The 25,632-nt window shown below is 40.8% G+C and overlaps 1 protein-coding gene across 1 annotated transcript in view; it reads left to right on the top strand.

Annotated features, from left to right (window-relative positions):
• Positions 1-24,082, top strand: part of GABRR3 (gamma-aminobutyric acid type A receptor subunit rho3) — a 50,230-nt gene extending 26,148 nt beyond the window's left edge. The window contains exons 4-10 of the mRNA XM_060099812.1: positions 1,268-1,491; positions 4,938-5,020; positions 6,031-6,171; positions 9,890-10,042; positions 10,948-10,949; positions 17,371-17,565; positions 23,780-24,082. Of these exons, the coding sequence (XP_059955795.1) occupies positions 1,268-1,491; positions 4,938-5,020; positions 6,031-6,171; positions 9,890-10,042; positions 10,948-10,949; positions 17,371-17,565; positions 23,780-24,082 (1,101 nt within the window). The remainder of the gene's footprint in view (positions 1-1,267; positions 1,492-4,937; positions 5,021-6,030; positions 6,172-9,889; positions 10,043-10,947; positions 10,950-17,370; positions 17,566-23,779) is intronic.
• The last annotated feature ends 1,550 nt before the right edge of the window (positions 24,083-25,632 follow it).

Genomic DNA, 25,632 nt, shown 5'->3' with positions numbered 1-25,632 from the left:
TTCTGATCAGACTGAGCATCTAAAACCAAATATATGCTCATTAAAGCAGTCCATGCAGTAACCCACAGGATTCCCTGTGGAGTAGTGTTATAGTAATGAATGAACCATTCTATTTATTCACCCTCACCGTAATCCAAAATTACACAGGGCTGATGCTCCCAGATTAACGCAGAGCAATAATACAATGTACCTCTATTCTGATCCTAAGAAAAACAAATGAGCTTATCATTACTTGATGACTTATTTGTGGTTTACTGAGATTTGTTCTTTGCTTGTGTAATAAATGTCAAAGTTCTATTATACGTGTTATTTCAAGAAAAATAGGAGTGTTGTTGGGAAATAAATGATAGTATGAAGTAAGCATTTGGGAAAGTAAAACACATTGTCGTTGCCCACACCCAATGACTTGGACGAAGATAGGAGAATTTCTGTTCAAACAAAATATTTAATGTCATATCTGAGAGCCAAATAAAACTCAAATTATTGACTAACCATTTTTTTTTTCTGCTAACATAATGTTAATATAGCTTTTTCCCCTCATCCTTACCTCCTTACAACTGGAATGCACATTAACAATTCAAATACCTGAGCCATACTGGATCAGAATCTCTGGGAACTAGCTTCTGGGGAATGTGCCATTTTAACGAATTCACAGGTGATTTTTTGCACACTAAAATTCCAGCACCACCATTTCCTGGCATTCTTTCTGTCTCTCAAGAAGAGGGAGATCATTGTTGCTTTTTCAGAACCTCTGAAAACATGCTTTCCACTAACAGCTCCAATAAAGGCTGTGTCCAGGTTTTTGTGGGACTGTAGTTTTTTCAACTTGGGGAGGGCTTCTTTAACAAAAACAATATAAATGTATGGATACAAAATCAATCACAAAAGTGAATATTTATTTATAATGAGAAAAAAACCAAAATAAAATACCAGGCCATGGAGTTTCAGGTTCCTTTCTTCTGAGATCTCTTTAGGTGATTTACCAGAGTGCTTACGTAGAAATGCTTCCCAGTTATAACCTGTTTCCCTTCACCAACTTGAATACTTGATGGTTTTCAGAAACTCTCAACATTCACCAGAGTCCAGGTGAGGGAGAGGCTCTGTGACTGAAGCTCAGTAGCTTCATTCTAAATCTACCTGAAAATATAAGCTATTCATGGACAGGTCACTAACACCCAAGGAAACCAATCGAGACTAATAGCATTGATTGGTCATCCTGAACCATATTCCTACTGGCCTTGACTTGTCTCTTTTTCTCTCTGCCTAGGACTTTACAATGACTTTTTATCTCAGGCATTACTGGAAAGATGAAAGACTTGCCTTTCCCAGCAAAACCAACAAAAGCATGACTTTTGATCACAGATTAATCGAAAAGATTTGGGTGCCTGATATCTTTTTTGTCCATTCTAAGAGGTCCTTCATCCATGATACAACTGTGGAGAACATCATGCTGTGTGTACACCCTGATGGAAATGTCCTCTTCAGTGTCAGGTAAGGAGGGCTGTCTACTGCCTTTGGCTTCCTTATACCACACCATCTACACCAAAGCTGATGGGTCTCACTTCAGGCTAAACTCCCAATATTGCTGTATTTAGTAATGCTGGAGCTTGGGACACAAGCAGAAGATGTGATTTTTCCTGGTTCTAACTTCCAGGTTTTAAAGAATGGTTTCCTAGTCTAACTGTACCCACTCTGGGCATGTATTGGAGAATGATAGGAAATAAGGTTGGACAGAGTGGAGCTGAATTATGGAAATCCTTAAGAATCTGGCCCACAATTTTATAAGTATACAAAACTACCTTTTCTCCTCACCAATTCCACCCCACCCTGCACCCCAGAAAGCAGTCCTGGAATCTTGGATCAACTAAATAATTTTGTTAACTATCTCCTTCATTTTTCACAGGAATATATAGTCATCATCCAAGTTACCCCTAGTTTCTTCATTTAAAAAATTTTGAAAATGAAAAAAAAATTTAATTTAATACATTTGTTCTGACACTATGCTATAATATCCCTCCATCTTTAATATACCATATGTTTTTAAGCCTGAGTCCTGTGCTTACTGAGTGGCTTACCATAGGTAATCCTAAAAATGTTTGGTAAATCCAAGCAATTCATTTTTTTTATGTCTTAGAAATCCCAGAAATATTCAGTAGTAAACTGAAAAAAAAAATTAGCTTCCCAAAAGTTATCCATGTCCTAATCCCTGGAACCTGTGAAGGTTATTTTATATGGCAAAAAAAAAAAAAAAAAAAAAAAAGGGATCTATGCAGATGCGATTAAATAAAGGGTCTTGAGATAGGGGAATTATTCTGGATTATCTGGATGGGTCCTAAATGCAATCATCCGTATCCTTATAAGAGAAGGGCAGAGGAAGGATTTGACACACATGGAAGAGTAGAAAGCAGTGTGACCATGAAGACAGAGATTGGAGTGATGCAACCACCAGCCCCAGAATGCTGCTGGCAGCTACCAGGAGCTGTGAGAAGCAAGGAATGAATTTCCCCCCTAGAGCCTCTGGAGGGAGCAGGGCCTTTCTAACACCTTGATTTCAGTCCAGTGATACTAACTTCAGACTTCTGGCCTCCAGAACTGTGATAGAATAAATTTCTGTTGTTTTAAGCCACCAAGTTTATGGTAATTTGTTACAATGGAAATAGACCATTTCAGATGGTCTCTCAAACCAATACAGAGTCTTTTTGTTCATTAAAAACACCTTGCTCACTTTAGTACAAAGGTGCTATTACCAGACGTTTCATATGCTTTTTTAAAAAAATGAAATTAAAGGAAAATACTACTTTCCATAGGACTTTTAAATCAGAAGTAACAGGACTCTAATAAAGTACTGGAATCAAGTGTTCCTAGGAATCAGAAGCCGATTGGCAGCATCTGGCCAAGGAATCAACTGATTAAAATTAATTATTTTGATGAGGTGATATCCACTGGAGAATTAAGTGGATTATCCTTACCCTGCACATTCCAAAGAAAGATTTAGCTTTTGCCTGCCTCCTGGGAAATAACCTACAAGCCCTTGGAATATCCTGCCTGATAAGTATGTCTTTGTTTACCCGGAGGCCTTGAGCCACACGGTATCAACTTGATCTCTGGAGGAGTTCAAGACTAAGGTCAGCCATAACTATGTGACCAACCTTCAGTTAATATATACTTTGGACTCCAAAGCTTATATAGCTTCCCTGGTTGGCAGTTGTCCGTGCATGTTGTCACACATCATTGCTAGGAGAAGTAAGCACAGTCCACATACCTCCACTAGAACAGGACAGCTGGAAACTTGCTCCTGGTCTCTCCTGGAACCTACCCTATGCATCTTATTTCATTGCTGATTTTAACTGGTATCCTTTCATTGCAATGAACCATTAACTGTTAGTATAACAGCTTTGATGAGTTCTGTGAATACTTCTAGTGAAACATTGAAACTGAGGTTGGTCTTGGAGATCCCCCAACACAGACGGGCTCAAAACTGTTGCCTGCACAGCTATTTCAGCTGACAGCAGAGCCAGTCGAAGCCCAGCCAGTCACCTGGTTTCAGGCTTGGTTCTGACACCGTCTACTGACAAAGGTTCTCTCTTTGACCAAATTCTACTCAGTCTCCTCTGAACTCTCTTCTCACCTAGGCCCTGCTCCCCCATTCTCAATATCTGATCACCCTCCATATCTGATGAGGTTCCTCATCCACCCCCTAACCCCCAGCTGATATCTGATCACCCTGGCCCCCCTTCAGCAAGAATCCTGTTAGGTCCATTTAGCCAGAATCCCCCAAGCCCTGATGTTTCCTCTTGGTAATTGTTCATCCACTGACCTCCGCACCTCCACGCCACTCCCTCTTCCTTCACTATAAATTCCCACTCATTATATTTGGAGTTGAGCCCAATCTTTCTTACCCATTAAAAAAAAATTATAGTAGCCCTCCTAAATAGAGCCTGCCTTACCATTCTTTAACAAGTGTCATGAATAGTTTTTTCTTTAATAGTGCCTGCCTAATCTCCTTGGTTGTTAATTTATTCATATGTACTCTGAAGGAAGTAGACTCAAAGATTTCAGAAGTCCTCTCCAGCTTTAAAGTACAAGGAAGATGCCAAAATGAATATGTTTTGTGACACAAAGTTATCCAGACATCTCCCTGGCTTGGCATTTTGCTGCCTGACTATTGACAGTAGAATTCAACCCCCGGCAGATAAAATGGTTCTACTCCTCTGATTAACTTGGATACACCATGGGTAGGAGCAGCTGTTGCCTTTGTTTTTTGCAGACTTGCTCAGGGGCCTTTTAAGGAACCTCTGATCTGCTATTGCGGATACCAAAGTTCAACAGCCTCTGCCTGAAGGCAGGAAAAGCTAAAAGGACATAAAATTTGAAAAAAACAGTCCTCATCAGTATGCAAGACTTTCAACTTAATAGCACCTGAATTACGTGCTTAATAGCACGTAGATCTATAACTGAAAATGCTCCAGGCTTTCCCCTCACTCCTGGAAAGATAATTTCCTCAGGTCAACTTGCTTTGTGAAAGAAACCTTTATTCATAGGTTTTTATTACCACCATTCCAGCTCTTTATTACTGGAAACTATTTAAGTTTGGATCTTCCAGAAAGCAGAAAATATTTAAATCTATTTAAAAGTCTTCTCACTTTGAAGTGTGTTTTTCTGAAAACACCCAGAAAATATAGAGGAAGCTGAGCAGGAAATGGTGAAATCAGAAGCAATTATTAGGGCAGGAATTCACTCATTAACTCTGTCTTAAGCAAATCACCTACCTTCCTGGGTTTGCTTCCTTATGGGTTACTTGGAAAGAAGATGGTAACACCTGTTTTGCATTAGTCTTGAAAGGCACTGAAAAGTGTCAGAGAGCTTCAATGCTGCATTGCTTATTTGACCATGTGTTTAAATGATCTGCAGTTTTCTTTTTCTCATTCTTGCTATAGGATAACTGTTACAGCAATGTGCTTTATGGATTTCAGCAGGTTTCCACTTGACACTCAAAATTGTTCCCTTGAACTGGAAAGCTGTAAGTCTTACTTCCCTATGGAGTATGTGTGGTCTGAACACACCACCACATACTTGCATATAAATAAGCATACTCTTAACAAGCATGTAAACATCTTGATAAGTATATTTGTCCAAAACAGCTTGTTGTTTGGTTGGTTTTTTAGTAAGAATGATGATGGCAAATTGTCTCTCAAATGAGAAGATAGAAGATTCAAGGAAAAAAAATGCTTTGATAGCTACATATTCTGCAGCTTCCACAATGATTTTAAAGGAATAGCTCCCTCAAAAGTTGTATTCTTGCTAATGCTATTAACACAGACTGGCAGATTTAGAAAGCTTTGCCATTTATGTTCCCGTATGAATCCCAATCTTCCATTAAGTATACTTTGTTTCCCTGGAAAAACCCAGCTCTAGACTTAAACCTCCTAATCAAAGCCCTGTTAGAGGGCATCTGAGCCAGCTCCCTGTCAGTTACTTTGACCCACCAGCTATTTTTGACATGATATCTTAAAAGCTGACTGCAGTTTTCCGTAATGTGGGTAAAATGCTGTGAATCTCAATGGATGTCTCCTACATAGATGCTCCTCCCCAAATCCATTGGAAACTCTCTATAATAGTATTTGATTATAGAAGAAAATTCTGTACAAGCCCAGCTTACTCTGGAATTTCATCCAATAGAGCTACAAAACTAAAGGGCCCTAAAGACTTGGCATCAGACCTGTGAGTGAAAGCCGGTGCTGTAACATCACAGTGCACACAGGCATGGAAACAGCTATTAGGAGAGTTTTAATGCATCACGTGGGCGCAGGAAAAGCTGCCCCACTATGCCAGTAATCGGGGTCTAAATTTTGGAGGTTTTTTTTTCTTTTTGAAGATGTGGATATTATCAGTCTATTGGCAAACATATATTTCAGAGCCATGACATTGGACCAGACCCCAGGGATACAGAACTGTATGAAACATGGTCATAGACCTCATGGAACTTACAAGAGCTTACTCCAATAAAAGAATGTTATTTTCTTGTCTTAGATGCCTACAACGAGGAGGATCTAATGCTGTACTGGAAACATGGAAACAAGTCCCTAAATACTGACGAGCATATTTCGCTTTCTCAGTTCTTCATTGAGGAATTCGGTGCATCCAATGGATTTGCTTTCTATAGCAGCACAGGTACAGTATTTTATGTGGACAATTTATCAGCATTTATTGAGCATCTACTGTCTGCAAAGTACGAGTGGAAAGACCCGAGTCCAAACAAGCATCCCATTTGGCCAATAAGATCATCCTTCTTTTATAGGCAGCCACCTCTACCTTTCCAATACAGGTGTTCCTCAACTTACGATGGGGTTACCTCCCAATAAATCCATCATAAGTTGAAGTGCATTTAATATACTTAACCTCCCAAATACCATAAGTAGCCTAGCTTACCACTAATGTGCTCAGAACACTTATTAATCTAACTCAAATCCTATTTTATAATAAAGTGTTGAATATCTTCTGTAATTTAATTGAATACTGTACTGAAAGTGAAAAACAGAATGGTTGTCTGGGTGCAGAATGGTTGTAAGTGTATCCGTTGTTTGCCCTCGTGATCTGGGGCTAACCGGGGGCTGGTTCGCTGCGGCTGCCCAGCATCACACAAGAGCATATGGCCAGCCCGGGAAAAAGATCAAAATTCAAAATTGGAAGTACAATTTCTACTGAATGTGTATTGCTTTCATACCATCATAAAGTCAAAAGATTGTAAGTCAAATCGTCTTAAGTCAGGGACCGTCTGTGCAGATTTCTGTCTTCGTTATATAACCACCTCTAACTAGATGTCTTGCTTCCTCTCAGCCCCTGCAGTCTACTCTTAATACAGCAGACAGAGTGTTCTTTTGAAAACATAAATAGCACAATTCTTCTCTGTTCAAAACCCTCTGGTGTTTTTCCACCAAACTTACAACAGAATTTAAGCTTCTCACCATGGCCTGCAAGGCCCTACGTGATCTCTCTCTGCCTAAGGCTCTGACCTCACCAACTACCCCTGCCCCCTCTCCCTACTTCTTGCTTGTCTTCAAACACACCCATCTTATTCCATCTGCAGGGTTTTTGCTTTGGCCTTTTCTCTCTCTGCCTGGAATGTTTTCCCCTGATCTTTTGATGACCAGCCTCCTCATTTTGCTCAGAGCTTTGTTCAAATATCATCTCCTCAAAGAATGCTTTCCTAGGGCTTCCCTGGTGGCTCAGTGGTTGAGAGTCCGCCTGCCGATGCAGGGGATACGGGTTCATCCGGGAAGATCCCACATGCCGTGGAGAGGCTAGGTCCATGAGCCATGGCCGCTGGGCCTGCACGTCCAGAGCCTGTGCTCTGCAACGGAAGAGGCCACAACAGTGAGAGGCCCGCGTAACACACACACACACACACACAAAATAATGCTTTCCTAGCCATCCTATCTAGAATAGACTTCCCTCCTTACCATTCCCCATGTGTATTTGTCTTCACATCACTAACCATGTCCTGAAATACATCTCTATTTGTCTGCCTTATTGTCTGAGTGCCTGACTAGAAAGAGTGCAGGGATCTGTCTGCCTTGTTCACCATCCCATTCTCTTGTTCACCTCGAATGTGCCTGGTGCATGATAGGTGCTCAATAAATAGCAGCTGAATCAATCAATCAATCAATCAGTCAAGTACGTCATTGTGATGCCACACACATGCCAAAAGGGTATAAAGAGATTTATTACTCACATAATGAGGTTTTCTAGAGAGAGCAGGGCAGGCTCCTGAACAGGTCTGAAAATGTCTGAGAGAACAGAAAAGGGTGCCTGGCTTGGGGTTCTATGGTGGTTAGAAAGTGGGGCTAAGGTGAGGATTCCCTTAAATGGTGCAGCGCTTGCATGGTTTGATCTTCCCACCAGTGCCAAAGAGGGAACATCTGGCTTTCCTCCTAGCTTGCCCAGGTGTGGAACAGAAGGGGAAGTGGGGCTAAAAAGTTATCAGAAGTCAAATATGAAAAATGGAGTCACACTCTATTTATTACACTACCCAAAATGAGGGCGCCACATCTTTCCAAAGCAGCACTACCTTTCCTGGTTGGTAAAGGGAGCTCTTCTGGCTACAGCTTCAACAACAAAACCATCCCTAGTCTCCCCTTCCCAGAAGAAGGGGAGACTAGTCTCCCCTGTCCCAGCAAGACAGAGCAACATTTCTCCTGCTTGGTGGCAAAAAAAAAAAAAAAAAAAAAAAATTCAGAAAATTATGAGTAAAGAGAGGACCTCGTTACTTAAATATATTTCAAGACTTAAAACCATATGCATTAATGTCTTTCTTTATGAAGTGTTTTCACAGCTTTTCCTTATCTCTTTTAATTTCAATAATTATATGAAGCTATAACATCAGAGATGCTATTATTCTACTCTACAACCATAATCAAACTTCTCAATTGCAAACCATAATGAAGTGGGCTGTGACATGGGTAATACAAGACAATGAGTAGCTTAAAAAATGTATATTTTGACTTTAGAATGCACTATGTAGTGTATCTTTTATTACCCTTGGTAACGAAATTGTTTGGTGTTCCTGAAACATATCAACTGATGGTGAGAGAAACTCAGAACAAGTAGGAAAGAGAAGGGTAACCAGCAGTTAATTAAGAGTAGAATATTAGGCATGCAGTCTGCCAATTCGGTGTGGATTGACTAGGAGTATATCTTAGACTAAGTGCCTGAATATTTACCTAATCTGTCTAAATAGGTTTGCCATCTTGGGTTACCTAAGAAATTACTACTGAGGAAGTAGAAGAGTTCTCCCACTTTGCAACATCTATGATTTAGTTTTATTTATTTTTTGACCTATAGTCTCTGTGATTTGAATAATTTTGTCGCAAAGTAAACTGCATTTATCATAGACAAATTAATCTTACCACTTATTTATAAAAGATACACTTTCATTTTTTACCATTTCATTATTCACTGCCTTATTTTAGAAAAGGTTTAATACGATTGACATCACAGCTATTGTGAAATAAAGCATAATATGAATTAGAAATGTGTGAGAAAGAAAAGTGTAAAACAAGGGTAAGCTATGTTACAGAATATATGTGGTTATTAGAGAATGGCACTCAGAGATGTCCTATAGATGGTCCAAAAATATGGCTTTAAACTTCCTTGCAGCCAGTGTGAAAAGGGAAACCTGAACAAAATGTGTGTGGATGTGACTACAATTTGTACTTTTGATCAGCACAAATTAATCAATATTACCAATGTGAGTTTATATAATTCCAACAACAAGCAAAAGAACACCATTTGGCTACTTTTTGGCAGATTTATCACAGATAAATTAATGGTACCCATGAAACTTTGAAATAATAAAAAATAGTTTACAGATACTCCCTCCCCCTAGCTCTTCTTTGAATCCCTAGCTGTCTGGATCCTAACTTGGAATTCAGTGACCTAGTAGCTACTGTGAATCTTTTCCTTCACATGAAATATTTCATTTCATTTGTTATAGCTAATAAATAGTTTATTGGCTATTGCATCAGTCATTAGCCATGTACTGAAGACTTTCTCACCTGCAGAAACACTGCAAACACAGTATATTTTGGAGAAAGGTCTTTAAAGGCCATCCCATAAAATGTAATTACCATTCATCCCTGAACAGCAGGTATGAAATTTAAAGGAGGATCTTTGAGTCAGATAATTAAACAGACTGCAGTTCAGTTAGCTCAACAAACATTAGATGGAGTGCCAGGCCCAGGTCCTATGCCAATGCTGGGTAAACAAGGGTGAATGTGTTAAGTTCCATGCTCCCTAAGAGCTTGGAGTCTAAAGAAGCAGGTTGTTTCACTAAGTGTGGGGTTTCCATGAAGGAGCCTCTTCTGATGAAAATTTTGGCTTTTTCTCACAGGTTGGTACAACAGGCTTTTCATCAACTTTGTGCTAAGGAGGCATATTTTCTTCTTCGTGCTGCAAACCTATTTCCCAGCTGTGTTGATGGTAATGCTTTCCTGGGTTTCATTTTGGATTGACCAGAGAGCTGTTCCTGCAAGAGTTTCCTTGGGTAAGTCTTTCCACACCTTTGTGAAATGTTAATATGGGAGAAATGTCGAGGAAGGTAAATAAAAAGGGTGATAAGTGGAGCGGGAAAGAGACTGATGATTTAGTAGGGATAGTTACTGATGTGGGCTCAGGCTACAGTATTTGGCTTGACAGCCTCAAGGGCAAACTGTAGTTGGACTCTTTCCTCGGGAATCCAGACATTAGGTACGAAGGCTGCACCAACTGACCAAAGCTGGATGATAGTAAGGAGAGAGGGTGAAATTATGAAGCATAAACAGCCTCACTTTATAAATGTCTCTCTTCTCCCTTTCAGGAAAATCTCCCTATCCCTTGCCCAAATTCATTTCACTTTCCCTGACAAACCTGTACATCACAGAAGATTTCGATTCAAAACAATTCACACTATACTACTAGTACCTTAACAAATTACTTCTTGGAGAGGGGGATGTTTGAATTTGGAAACATGAGCGCTAGTTAGAAATTAGGGCGTAATCAAAATGCTAAAATCAGAATCAGCTGCAGTGGAATTTTAGGTATGGTGACACATTAGTGGGCAAGAGATTTCAGGTGGAGAAACATTTCCAGCCTCATTAATGGGTATATTATCTCCTCTATCTACATATGTTATATGCCACTGTCACACATACAGATTTATGGGCATGATTTCAGACCCACTTAGCAGTTATTGAGTCCTTACAAAGTGGAGTTGCCAAGCTAAGCACTTAGATAACATGTTACTTAATGGGACCCCAAGAGTTAATCCCACCTGCCTTCTTAGCTGGTTTGGGGCAGAACTCGATCATTTTGGCTGATTTTGTTCTTTCACCTGTAATGCTCTAACTAGAGAGAAGATTGTCATAAGTAGTTCATAATCATTGTAATTATCACACAGTTCATTCCAGAAAGGGGTGATTTCTAAGTTAATGTTCACAGATTATATGCATACTTCAAAAGATCATTTGAAAGACATAAATCGTCATTAATATTAATAATTTGTTCACCTCTTTCCCCTATTAAAAGCTTCAATCTACCAGCATTTGAGGCTTGAATGTCTTCAGGAGGAAACATACTATCTGAATGAGTAATTAAATTATTGTGGCTGTTCCTTCACATCAGAGCAGCCTGGCCCTGACCTCAGTAGGGCAATAGGGCAGTGTAGACCCAAAAGAGGAGACTAAAGGCCTACTTCCAGCCCTCGAGACAGAATGAGAAGGGCATTCAGTCTCTAAAGGTTTGTGGATATGATTTTCAATGGGATCCCTGAAGCTGACTGCTCAACTCTTATACTTTGAAAATGACAGCAATAAAAGCTGGTTCCAGGGCAGGGTGGGGTGAATGGAGAACACTGAAATCCATTTAAGTCGCCCCTGAAATTCTGTGCTTCTTGCGTCTACATCTGATTCCTCAGGGTTAGGAAATTGCTATGCAGATTTATGTAAAATAATATACAAATAAGAAGTGTCCCTCTCCTTCTTTTTTTTTTTTTTTTTTCGGTATGCGGGCCTCTCACTGTTGTGGCCTCCCCCGTCGCGGAGCACAGGCTCCGGACGCGCAGGCTCAGCGGCCATGGCTCACGGGCCCAGCCGCTCTGCGGCATATGGGATCCTCCCAGACCGGGGCACGAACCCGTATCCCCTGCATCGGCAGGCGGACTCTCAACCACTTGCGCCACCAGGGAGGCCCCCTCTCCTTCTTTTTAATAGAACTGGAGTATTCCTAGATCACTGCTATCCTCTCAGGCTTTTCCTTCCTACCACCTTCAAGTTCTTTCAAAGATACTTTGCCGGGCTTCCCTGGTGGTGCAGTGGTTGAGAGTCTGCCTGCCGATGCAGGGGACACGGGTTCGTGCCCCGGTCCGGGAAGATCCCACACATGCCGCGGGGTGGCTGGGCCCATGAGCCATGAGCCTGCGCGTCCAGAGCCTGTGCTCTGCAACGGGAGAGGCCAAAACAGTGAGAGGCCCGCGTACTGCAAAAAAAAAAAAAAGATACTTTGCCCTCTGTTTAAAAAATTTTTTTAATTGGCGTATAGTTGATTTACAATGTTGTGTTAGTTTCAGGCGTATAGCAAAGTGATTCAGATTCCTTCCCGTTACAGGTTATTGCAAGATATTATATATAGTGACCTGTTCTACATAGTAAGTCCTTGCTTTTATCTATTTTATAGATAGTAGCATGTATCTGTTAATCCCAAACTCCTGATCTTTCAGTGCACCCAGTGAGGAGTAGGGAGCAGAAATCCAGCCCAAGTTCCATGGGACATGGTTTGGGGTGACGTCCTCCAGAGGAAGGGGCACCTCTTACTAATTTGTACAAAGATGTAGTTTGGGCTTGCAGAGGCCTTGTAATAGCTTATTTCACCTCCTGCTCTTCTTGCCCCAGTTCAACCCTATGACCAGAGTGATATCTCTAAAACGCAAATGTGATCACAATACTCTCATCTCAAATGCTATTGGAGTAAATACACTCAACTTGGAATCCAAGGTGTCCCTTGAGGGTTGCCAGATAAAATACAGGACACTTGGTTAAATCTGTATTTTAGATAAGCACCAAATAATGTTTTCGTTTAAGTATATCCCAAATATTGTATGGGACATACTGATACTAAAACACTGCTCATTGTTCATCTGAAATTGAAATATAACTGAGTGTTCTGTATTTTTATTTGCTAAATTTTCAATCATACTCCTTCCTCAACATACTAGCCCTAATAAGCTTCAACCAATTTGAATGTTCAATGTTCTCAAACAGGCCCTCATGCCTATCTGCGTATCTCACCTCTATACATTTGTTCTGGTTCTCACTCTGCCTAGAATGCCCTCCCTACCTGTCTTTCTCTCAAATTCAGCCATTTCTATACAGCCAAAAGCCTTTACTGATGGTTCCAGGCAGATATGGTCTCTCCCATCTTTGGACCACATAGCACTTTGTATCTCTCCTGAGACCCCTACTTCCTCTATTTCATGTTCAGCTATGGGATGGGTTGGTAGCTCATCTTGTCTCCTCTATTAGAATATGAGTTTCTTAAGGGAAGGGATCATTATTATCCTCATTTTTGTCCCTACGTGACTGGCACAGTGTCCTGCACATATTTTGTGCTCAATACATAGTTGTCAAACTACCAGTATTTAGCCCACCATGTTTTTAATAGCTGTATTTTAGCTACTAACTGAAAACAATGATGATTCATTGCTCACTAAGACTCTTCCACATTTGGGTTCATTTGTTGATTGAGGATGAATCATTTGCTGGTTAAAACCGTCCCACATTTGTCACGTTTCAGATAAAGAACAGTGGAAGCTGAACAGCACAAAAGTATCCATTGTGATTAGGCACTTCTCATAAGAGATAATAGCTGTCATAACTTGGAATGTGTAAAGGGTTAAAACACCATTCTATGTTTCTATTCGATTTGGTGTGAGACTATTACAAGCTGTTCAAGAATGTTTTGATCCTCATGGAGGGTTCTCCTCTCCTTTCTATCTCCCTCCTTCTTTCCTTGCCTCCATTCCTGTTTTGACCCCTCTGCTTGGGTATGACATTCATGTACAATGTATGAAGTAATGGGGTCATTTATCAGGAAATAAACATGGCAGAGAAAGGCAACTAAAACTTTCAGGCATGTAGTCATTCATAAAGAAAAATGTCTAACAGAGGATATCCCATATACCTGGAAAAGTAAATACTTAGGAACTATTCATTTTACCATTATAGAAGTAACCAGGACTTCTGTGCCATGGACTCTGGCACCACCTTTGTGGAATAATGGTTGTTACTTTCTGGCCATAAAGTGGTATTTGGATATCCAGCCTATGTTTCTCTCCCTCACATCACTTAATATTTTTCTTCTGCCTAGGCCTACAGGGAAAATGTTTTTACTCATTTAAAGATGAATGTAGACACCTATTCCTTCAAAAGAGCTCCCCACCACACAGCCACTGAAGGGGTGAACTGACTCAATAGTTCTAAGTGATGTCTGCGGACCCTACTGCTTTCACACAGGTCAGTGAACCTCTCCATCATATATGTCAAAAAATAGCCAATGAAACACAAAGATAGATGAATAATTCTCCCCTAACTGCAGGGCTCTTTGGATCTCATATGTGTCCTTAAGAATTAATATGGTGGGCTTCCCTGGTGGTGCAGTGGTTGAGAGTCCGCCTGCCGATGCAGGGCACATGGGTTCGTGCCCCGGTCTGGGAAGATCACACGTGCTGTGGAGAGGCTGGGCCTGTGAGCCATGGCCTCTGAGCCTGCGCGTCAGGAGCCTGTGCTCCGCAACGGGAGAGGCCACAACAGTGAGAGGCCCGCATACCGCAAAAAAAAAAAAAAAAAAAAAAAATTAATATGGTGAGTGAAACTGCAAGTCTCAGGGAAGTTGAGTCCTAGAGGCCAGACTAACTAACTATTGCCTCTTAACACTTTCCTAACTATGCATAGCAATTTCAGTAGGTGGGAAAATAATTCTCTAATTCCAACACAGGACCTTTCTTTGACTAAATGGTCACTTCATATAATTCAAAACTCCTTTATTGTGATGTTAACTTTAATGGGCTTGGAATGAATACAGTTTGTCAAGGTTAATGTATTTCTAAGGGGTGGCTCAAGACAAAGTAAGTGTGGTTAATGTAGCTGTAATACTCCTCACTCCAAGTCCTATTGCTTTAGGAATTTATATATCAGTTTTCTCACCCCTTACTCCCTGTACTCAACATTCCCTTCTCCCCAGTCTCCCTGTCTCTCCCTCTCTCTCTTTGTTTGCTCCTTTTAAAGAGGAAAGTCTAGAATGCTGGTTTAAAAATAAATAAAGCTACCATAAATTAGTTGGACTAAGCACCCTTCTAAAGAAAACGACTGCTAGTTTATTGCTGTCTGGCAAATATAGATAATGCAATTCCCTTTTATTGACCCAACAGTCATCAATTTTAAAATACATGACAAGAGCATGTATTTGTGTGTTTTTCTAAACCTTTATTTTGTCCATTAAGCTTCATGTTACTGTTCACTGAAAAAAATTCAAGTTCTATCTTCCATACTTAGAAAACCAGTAAGAGAAAACATTTAAACATTTTTGAGCAAATGAGGTAAGCATTCCTAAATAGGAATGTTCATTTAGGATTTTCACAGTTTTCACAGTTTTACCAGGGAAATCCTGACAGAAGACTTTTGGCCTCTTGTAAAGCACAAAGTACCTTCATGCTTCCTGACATAATTCTACACTCAATTTTACAGCATCATGTCTCAGAGATACTCCATATGTAGAAATTGGTTTACAATCTTTTTATTTATTTATTTATTTATAATTTTTTTTTTTTTTTTTGCGGTACGCGGGCCTCTCACTGTTGTGGCCTCTCCCGTTGCGGAGCACAGGCTCTGGACGCGCAGGCTCAGCGGCCATGGCTCACGGGCCCAGCCGCTCCGTGGCATGTGGGATCTTCCCGGACCGGGGCACGAACCCCTGTCCCCTGCATCGGCAGGCGGACTCTCAACCACTGCACCACCAGGGAAGCCCGAACTTGGTTTATAATCTTAAAAACAAAAGGAAATTACCTTTACAGGTTCAGACTGAGAGGCCACAGGTTTGCATGAAAAAAGCATGGGTTCTACACTCAGAGAGAGAGGTTTCAGTCCTGCTCCTGACCAAACTCAGGCTCATTAGCCACTCTCCACTCATATTTCTTTTCTGCAACTTGTGGCTAATATTTACCTAGGTTTCTGGCGGGTAAACATTCAATAAAGGCAAACAAGTTTTATTTATTAATCTCAGCTTCAGCTATACATACACCTGATCCATTAATAAAAATTTCGCATCTCCATGTTTATGTAGCAAGGAATGCAAGCAGCATCCACTGATACGCAGATTATTGATGTTACCATTGTTGGGGAAACCTGAGACTCAATGGCTCAGTGGCCTGCATTTCATGGTAAGTGCTAGAGAAGCTTCTAGATTTCTTATTCTGGAGTTCAAATCAGTGTGAAGGTGAGATTCCAGGCCCTCCTATGGTGACTATCAAATTGCCAAATTGCATTGGTTTTGATCATCCAAAGAAAAACTTAATTTGAAATTGGATAGCTCTGTAGCACTGTCATTGTCTTTGATATGGGCCTCCCTCAGATGAGAACCTTGCAGAATTATAGAATTTGTTGAAAAGGTAGAAATGTGTGGGTGAAAGCTGTCCACATGCTGTGTCTGTACGTTTAGGAGTAAATCGCAGTGCTCTTCCTGCTGTTCGGGACTCTGTCTGTTAACATTAAAATGTCCTCACAACTTATAAAAATCATTAAGGATTCCATTTGCACTTCCCTGGTGGGAAGTTAATAAATAAAACCATGCCAGCCAGTGTACATTTCAAATATTTACAATACTTTACTTTCTCTCCAGGCAGTACTCTTGCAGTATGCCTCTGAGAAATTAGTGTAGACACAGAATAGCCCTCCCCAAGGCTGGCATTTTATTAAGGAAATCTCAGAGTCACTTCTTTCTCCATTCTCCCCCAGAACATTGATCTCGTTACCTCTGACGCCCATGGCAGAGATTAAAGTAGGGAAAGGAAGAGAAGAAAAGGAAAGGGAAGGGGAAGGCAGTGGTCAGGAAGAGGAAGGGAAGAGAAGGAAAGTGGTGGGAGTACTGGACAACAAGGGAAAGGGAGGGGAGGCACAAAAAGTAAGTGGCATTTAGCAGTTGCTTAGTAAATATTTACACTGAACCCAGCCTCCACAAACACACTTCCGTTCTGAATCTCAACTGAATTGTAGTTTCAATAACAAGGGGCAAAGTGATACCAATAACGATGGCTTGTAAGTATATATGAAAGAAAAATACAGAGCAAGCAATCTTTAATGCTACTAAAGATCACTCCCTGACAAATGAAAGATGAAAGATTGACATGAAGACGCTTTCTGAACAGTAAAAGTGAAATGATGGGGAAGGGTAGTGGAAATGGTTTTAGAATTTCTTTCTCAGAAGAAGTTTTAAAACTTGAATACATTATTACCTTCCTGGGATGGTTAAAAGAGGCCCAATTGAGGGTGGGAAGCAATGGATCCTTAAAGACAAGTCTGACTCAGTGGAGACTTTAGCTGGAGGGAAGGAAACGTCACAGACAATGGGGGTGAGGGTGAGAAAAAGAGATGGAAAGAGAAATTCAAGCAGAGTTTCTTGCTTAGGCTCAAGCCGTGTACGAGGTTAACATGCTGGGATTCCGCCCACACCCACACACCTTTGATCACCAGGTATCAATCTGGAAATGTATCCCCTGGTGTCATCCAGCACCAGCACCTGGAGCTGAAGGGTTATGTCACTGAACTCATCACTGTTCTCAAATGGCAGATCACCACGGTGCTGACCATGTCCATGATCCTCTCTGGGGTGAGTGCCTCCGTGCCCCAGGTGTCCTATGTCAAGGCCGTGGACATGTACCTGTGGCTTAGCTCCCTCTTTGTCTTCCTGTCAGTCCTTGAGTACGCAGCCGTGATCTACCTCACCACAGTGAAAGAGAGGAAACAATTCAAGAAGACAGGGAAGGTATTGCCTTCTTTTGACTGTTGTGTCCTTTCTGGAATGTGAAAAAGACTATCCTCCTCTATGCCCTCTCCTGACAGCATCGCAACCCTTGTGTGAAGTCCATGTGCCTTGGCAAGATGCAAGTTTATGGGGTGATGACAATTTGATATTGAACTTTATTCTTTCTGCTCTGCGCTGGTTGGTTTCCTCAGCATCCTCATTCACCTTTGCCAAGAGATTTTCTGTGTGAGGAGTTTCTCTCAGTGTGCTCCCTCCACTGACTCTAACCCTTGAAAAGAAGGGGTTGATGTACAAATCACATCCTTTCAAGTAGATGATGATGATGATGATGATAGCTAACACTTAATGAGTGTTTCTTATATATTGGCATTGTGCTAACCATCCAACATATTGTGTCTTTTAATTCTCAAGAGGTTGGTACTTTATCACCTTCATTTTACGGAGGTGAAATAGGAGCAGATGGGAGAGTAACTTGACCAAGGTCACACAGCTTAAGAGGAATCAGGATTTGCTTCTGGAGCACCCTGACTCCAAAGGCTGTGCTCTCAACCAATCAATGATAGCTCTCCACCAAGAGCTAGGATTTATTTTTCTTTGCTAGTCACTCGGGAGAGTGGTAGAGCATGAGGGAAGGTTCTTCTCTTCACAGTGTACTGGGAATAAGGTGCCTTCTGGGCCCTAAATGTTATCACCTGTTTCTTGTGACATTACTTTATCAATCTGGATAGATTGCTCTCTACGTGCTTCATTTCACAAAGGGGTGGGGTACCAACTTCCTGTTATTATGAGAACTGGCACATGATATTTTACTTCAGGAACCTAACTGATCAAATTAATTTGTTTGCTATATATATGTGTGTGTGTATATGTGTATATATATATGTGCAATTTTAATGTGATATAGTCACACTGGTTTAAGAAATTCTTATAATGACTATTTATATACACCCCAAATATTATTTAATATTTTTATACTTCTAGTGAGAGTATTTCATACTTTTCAGAGCATTTTTATATCCTCTTCTGGAACTGAGCCCTCATATCAACTCCATGATGTAGGCCTTGCGGAGATGATTATCTCTGTTTTTAAACTGAAGCAGCAGAGTTTTAGTGACGTAAAGTGATTTGCCAAAAGATCCACAGCCAACGGAGCTGTAATCCCAGTTGAGATCTCCTGTAATGCTACCTCAGTCTTTTATTTCATATCCTTTGAGTCAAAGCTGTAATAGAAACTGATTTTGCTTCATTGCAGATGCTTTAGTTTCTTTTGTTGACAGCATCGAAGTATGAGTCTCTGTCACATATGTACCCACAGTGACTGCTATGCAGGTGTGAGAAAATCAGGAGCTTTTAGACGAGTATGCAGTAATCGGCATGTACGCATCACCTGGGATTTGTTAAGATTTTCGTTCAGTAGGTCTGGGGTGGGAGCTGAGGGTCTGCATTTCTAAGCCCTGGCTGCTGCCAATCCATAGCCACACTGTGAATAGCCATGATTAGATAAGCTGTGAAGTGAAAGAGATAAATGTGTGATGCGGAGAAGAATTTTGTTCTTGTTTTATTTTGTTTTGTTTTGTTTTCATGTGGGGAGTGGTGAACCCACGACAGAGGCACTGTAGTAATTTCGGCCCCCTCTAGCTAGTCCTCTGACTCCCCACCTCCACCCACCCCACCGCAAACACATGTGCTCACACTACCTGCATGTTTTTTTCACTTGATCGGGTTGTTCACAGTCTTCTGTGTACCCCAGAAGATATTCTTTTGAATTAATAAGCATTGTTCCCTTTAAAAATTATTTTTTATTTTCAATTGTAGTAAAATATACATAACGTAGAACTTGCCATCTTAATTGTTTTTAAGTGTACAGTTTCATAGTATTAAGAGTATACACATTGCCATACAACCAATCTCCAGAAAGTGTTCACCTTGCAAAATTGAAACTCTGTACCCATTAAACAACTCCCCATTTCCCCCTCCTCCCAACCTCTGGAAACCACCATTCTATGCATTCTCCTTCAAAGGTGCAATGATCTCAAAGAAATGTCCTGCTTGCCCTTCATATGTTTGTGGTACAAATGAAAGAGCACAGATTTGGGGTCAGAAGTGATTTCAAACCTCATATCCTAGCTCTGTGTGCCAGGCTGTCTCCTAAACCTCATTCTGCATTTGCACAATGGTGGAATTTCTTCCCTATTACCTCACAGAGCAGTTGTGAAGATCAAATGATATAATAAATGCATTTAACATTTTTGCATACCATAAAGTGCTACACAAATGTTATGTTCTTATTGTGTAGTGCCCAGAGCATATGCTCGGAAGGAGTAGCAGGTTTGTTTTTTTTTTTTTTTTTTTTTTGCGGTATGCGGGCCTCTCACTGTTGTGGCCTCTCCCGTTGTGGAGCACAGGCTCCGGACGCACAGGCTCAGCAGCCATGGCTCACGGGCCCAGCCACTCCACGGCATGTGGGATCTTCCCGGACCAGGGCACGAGCCCGTGTCCCCTGCATCGGCAGGCGTACTCTCAACGACTGCGCCACCAGGGAAGCCCAGGAGTAGCAGTTTTGATAGGGATAGTGGAAACAGGCGGTTTGAGATGAGAGATCTTTAAAGGGGTGGGATGCTCTGGTGAGATGTAGGGAAGAAAGATATGTCTGTAGGTTTGGGGGCTAATCAATGATACCTCTCCCCTCTGTATGTGAGTTGGGAAACCAGTCTGAGAGAGAGACAGAGCTGTAGGAGCCAGACAGATGGATGTGATAATGTTACCTTTGTTATTGGCAAAGCAGTTTAGAGAAATTGCCTTAGATCTGTGAGCAGGGGGTCCCACTAATATTTCATCGCTGTATTCAGTGTACTTACTCTCTTGGTCACTGGCGAAGCTAGACAATTCAGGATTCCCCTGTGAGGACAGTCTCCTTTACCTCATTTCAGAAAACAAACATGGACACCAATGCAGATCCTAAAGTGACTCCAAAAGGACTAAAACCACACATGCCATTCCTTCTTCCAAACCCCTAGGGTAGAGTGATTGAGGGATGATGAGAAAGACCAGGAATGTTAGGCTATGGAGTTCCTCCCTATGAAATCATGAAGTTAAGCAAAGCTCATTTCCTTCCAACACCACCATCACCACCATCACACACCTGTCCCAACCACCCCCAGATACCAAGAGATGGGAGAACAGCAAGGTCCATGGAAAATTTGTCCCTAGCATTGACCATTGCCCAGAAAGGAGAAAGGAAGCTATTTTCTTTCTTATTCTTCATCCAAATGTTTTCCTAATTCTAGGACTTAGAACTCAGTCTAAAACCATCAAATCTATACTTTAGATATAGTATGCCTTAGCTTTGTGCTTATTTGTAAGCTGGAGTGAAAAATTAAAGACCAGTTCTAAAACTGTTTCTACTGGAACAACCAACTTACAAACTTGTGGACATTAGCAGCCTACTGGTAAATTGTGCACTGCAAGGTTTAACCAGTTTTATAGATCTAAATTATCATAATGGAGAAAGAAAATGGTACCATTGTTTTTCAAAGAAAATTACGTCTTTTTTAAATACTAATGACATTTTTGTTAAAAGTGTGGATTCCAGTGGGATGACTCAGCAGTGTTCTGAGGGGCTAGCAAAACCAAGGAGACAGTATATAGTTATTCTATCCTCAGATCCAGAGTTGGATATGTGTTATTTTTGGCTATTGGTTAGTAATTCAGTCTCAATGTCGTTTCATGTTTATTTTCCCCATTTTCATTTTACTATGAAAAGTTTCTACAACTAAAACAAAAAGGGACAACATAATTCGAGTATGGGTCCCTGGTTACTTTACTGACTGCACAAAATAGTCCTTATGTCTCTTGAATTCAGTAAAATATTAGGTTCTTGAGTCAGTATTGAACCAAATACACGTTTTGGCAGAATTTACTCTGCAGCCTCCAATTTGAATTATGAATACTTTCATCCAGTAGTAGCCTGTCCATATTTGTTCATTTTTTAACTTCCCTAGAGATCAAAAAGAAATTTTGTTTTCTCAGAAAGTGGTTAGTAACAGCTGCTTCCTAGACACAGCTCTGTATCAGGGAAAACCACTATCTCCCACAGAGTAAAACCTTAAAGAAAAACAGTGGTTTAGATTCAGTCAAGCAATGGAGCCAGAAAGCATTGATAACTCACTCCTTCAAAAAAATACACCAATTTCAAGTTGTTTAATTGAGCTATGTTAGTATCATTTAAAGGTACTTTTCAGCAAAAGTGGGAAGGCTTGGTCAATTTGCATTTTAAAAGAGCAGCTAAAAGCTTTTGCACAGCAAAGGAAACCATAAACAAGACGAAAAGACAACCCTCAGAATGGGAGAAAATATTTGCAAATGAAGCAACTGACAAAGGATTAATCTCCAAAATTTATAAGCAGCTCATGCAGCTCAATAGCAAAAAAACAAACAACCCAATCCAAAAATGGGCAGAAGACCTAAATAGACATTTCTCCACAAAAGATATACAGACAGCCAACAAACACATGAAAGGATGCTCAACATCTTTACTTATTAGAGAAATGCAAATCAAAACTACAATGAGATATCATCTCACACCAGTCAGAATGGCCATCATCAAAAAATCTAGAAACAATAAATGCTGGAGAGGGTGTGGAAAAAAGGGAACACTCTTGCACTGCTGGTGGGAATGTGAATTGGTACAGCCACTATGGAGAACGGTATGGAGGTTCCTTAAAAAACTACAAATAGAACTACCATATGACCCAGCAATCCCACTACTGGGCATATACCCTGAGAAAACCATAATTCAAAAAGAGACATGTACCAAAATGTTCATAGCAGCCCTATTTACAATAGCCCGGAGATGGAAACAACCTAAGTGTCCATCATCGGATGAATGGATAAAGAAGATGTGGCACATATATACAATGGAATATTACTCAGCCATAAAAAGAAATGAAATTGAGCTATTTGTAATGAGGTGGATGGACGTAGAGTCTGTCATACAGATGAAGTAAGTCAGAAAGAGAAAGACAAATACTGTATGCTGACACATATATATGGAATTTAAGAAAAAAATGTCATCAAGAACATAGGGGTAAGACAGGAATAAAGACACAGACCTACTAGAGCATGGACTTGAGGATATGGGGAGGGGGAAGGGTAAGCTGTGACAAAGTGAAAGAGCGGCATGGACATATATACACTACCAAACGTAAGGTAGATAGCTAGTGGGAAGCAGCCGCATAGCACAGGGAGATCAGCTCGGTTCTTTGTGACCGCCTGGAGGGGTGGGATAGGGAGGGTGGGAGGGAGACGCAAAAGGGAGGGGATATGGGAACATATGTATATGTATAACTGATTAAATTTGTAAAAAAAAAAAAAAAAAAAAAGAGCAGCTAAAATCATTCCCTATCTCCACCCCAAATTCAAGCAAAAATGGATCACCAGATGATATTGTTCTGTTTTGGGACAAAAAGCCCACACTGATTAGGCATACTGCTATGTTTTCTCTAAAGAGGAAAAATACATTGAAAAACAAGTCCAATTGGCTTACATTGCTCTTCTGAAAAATCATATTCAATTTCAACTCACAAACTTAGGGCAAACAATTCATACTACTCAGAAACAAAGAGGAAAACTTGAAACAATGTTCCCTTTTGTGGAAAAAAACATTGAGTGTAACAGTCTGTCAGGCCTGGACTAAATTAGAAAACATTGACAATTATAGTTGTGATACATTTATTTGTGTAATGCTCAAATATCTCTCTCTCTAAATCCCTGTTAAAAATGGATGTCTAAGGGCTTCCCTGGTGGCGCAGTGGTTGAGAGTCCGCCTGCCGATGCAGGGGACACGGGTTCGTGCCCTGGTCTGGGAAGATCCCACATGCCGCGGAGCGGCTGGGCCCATGAGCCATGGCCGCTGAGCCTGCGCATCCGGAGGCTGTGCTCCTCAACGGGAGAGGCCACAACAGTGAGAGGCCCGCGTACCGCAAAAAAAAAAAAAAAAAAAAAAAAGGATGTCTAAGATGATGTTTTCCTTTATTATGAAAATGACTTTTCATCAGACACCAGAAGCAAAACCAGAATTCTATTCTTTAAAGTAAGCAAACATTCTTAGTATTTTAATTGAAACTATTTAAAAAATCTGATTGTTTAGATTTTTACTGTAATTGCAACTCCTAAAACCATATTCATGACTAACTAACACAAGTCTTTTTGTCAGATTTCTGGAATGTACAGTACTGATGCAGCTCAAGCCATGGCCTTCGATGGTTGTTACCATGACAGTACAACTGACATGGACCAGACTTCCTTTTCTCTACACTCAGAAGAGGACTCTATGCAAGAAAGATGCACAGGCAACCTCAGCACAGATTCACCTCTGATAAAGAGAAGAAAATCGCTAGGAGAGCAGGTTGGTAGAATCGTTCTGGAGAACAACCATGTCATTGACACCTATTCAAGGATTTTATTTCCCATTGTGTACATTACATTTAATTTGTTTTACTGGAGTATTTACATGTGAAGAGGAAAGCCCAGTTGATAAAATTTGTTTTGGAGTCAGATTATGTTAAAAACAACAATAAAAACCACCAACTCTTAACTATAAATTGGATAGTACTAGACTACACAGGAGTCAGCCAGTCACTTCTCTTGGCCCAAAGAAGTTTTGAAAGTTAACTGATTCACATCTAGGAAAGAGTTTAAGGTCTTAGGAGAATTTGGCTCCATCAATGAGAGTGGGCATTCTGCTTGCCTCCCCCACACCAGAAGCTGCCTTAAGGACAGAGCCTTGCGATAGTAAGGGCTTACTGAGACATCTGGACCGTATACAGAGAGAGAGAAAGCGAGTCAGAGAGACAGACAGAGACAGAGAGCACTGCCTGGCTGCAGTCTTTATTGTTGGCTAATCATTTTTCTACAAGGAGCTGCAAATTAAATGGAGAACGTGACTACATCTCAGAAGCCGTGTGGCTGACAGGGTCTTGGTGCTCCGGCCTGGTACCAGGCTTGAGCCTCTGAGGTGGGAGAGCCAAGTTCAGGACACTGGACCACCAGAGACCTCCTGGCCCCATGTAATATCAACTGGCGGGAGCTCTCTCAGAGATCTCCATCTCAATGCTAAGACCCAGCTCCACTCAATGGCCAGCAAGCTCCAGTGTTGGATGCCCCATGCCAAACAACTAGCAAGACAGGAACACAATGCCACCCATTAGCAGAGAGGCTGCCTAAAATCATACTAAGTTCACAGACACCCCAAAACACAGCACCGGATGCAGCCCTGCCCATCAGAAAGACAAGATCCAGCTCCACCCACCAGAACACAGGCACAAGTCCCCTCCACCAGGAAGCCTACACAAGCCCCTGAACGAACCTTACCCACTGGGGGCAGACACCAAAAACAGGGGAAATTACGAACATGCAGCCTGCGAAAAGGAGACCCCAAACACAGAAATTTAGCAAAATGGGAAGACAGTGAAATATGCAGCAGATAAAGGAGCAAGGTAAAAACCCACCAGACCAAACAAATGAAGAGGAAATAGGCAGTCTACCTGAAAAAGAACTCAGAATGATAGTAAAGATGATCCAAAATCTTGGAAATAGAATGGAGAAAATACAAGAAAGTTTTAAAAAAGACCTAGAACTAAAGAGCAAACAAACAATGAAGAACAACATAATAAATGCAATTAAAAATTCTCTAGAAGGAATCAAAAACAGAATAACTGAGGCAGAAGAACAGATAAGTGACCTGGAAGATAAAATTGTGGAAATAACTACTGCAGAGCAGAATAAAGAAAAAAGAATGAAAATAATTGAGGATAGTCTCAGGGACCTCTGGGATGACATTAATTGAACCAACATTCGAATTATAGGGGTCCCAGAAGAAGAAGGGAAAAAGAAAGTGTCTGAGAAAATATTTGAAGAGATTTTAGTTGAAAACCTCCCTAACATGGGAAAGGAAATAGTTGATCAAGTCCAGGAAATACAGAGAGTCCCATATAGGATAAATCCAAGGAGAAACACACCAAGACACATATTAATCAAATTATCAAAAATTAAATACAAAGAAAAAAT

The sequence above is a fragment of the Mesoplodon densirostris genome, chromosome 5 (assembly GCF_025265405.1).
Source record: "Mesoplodon densirostris isolate mMesDen1 chromosome 5, mMesDen1 primary haplotype, whole genome shotgun sequence".
In the NCBI taxonomy this organism is placed as follows: Eukaryota; Metazoa; Chordata; class Mammalia; order Artiodactyla; family Ziphiidae; genus Mesoplodon; species Mesoplodon densirostris.
Note: the sequence above shows the minus strand (reverse complement) of the source record. Positions and strands in the feature narration are given on the sequence as shown.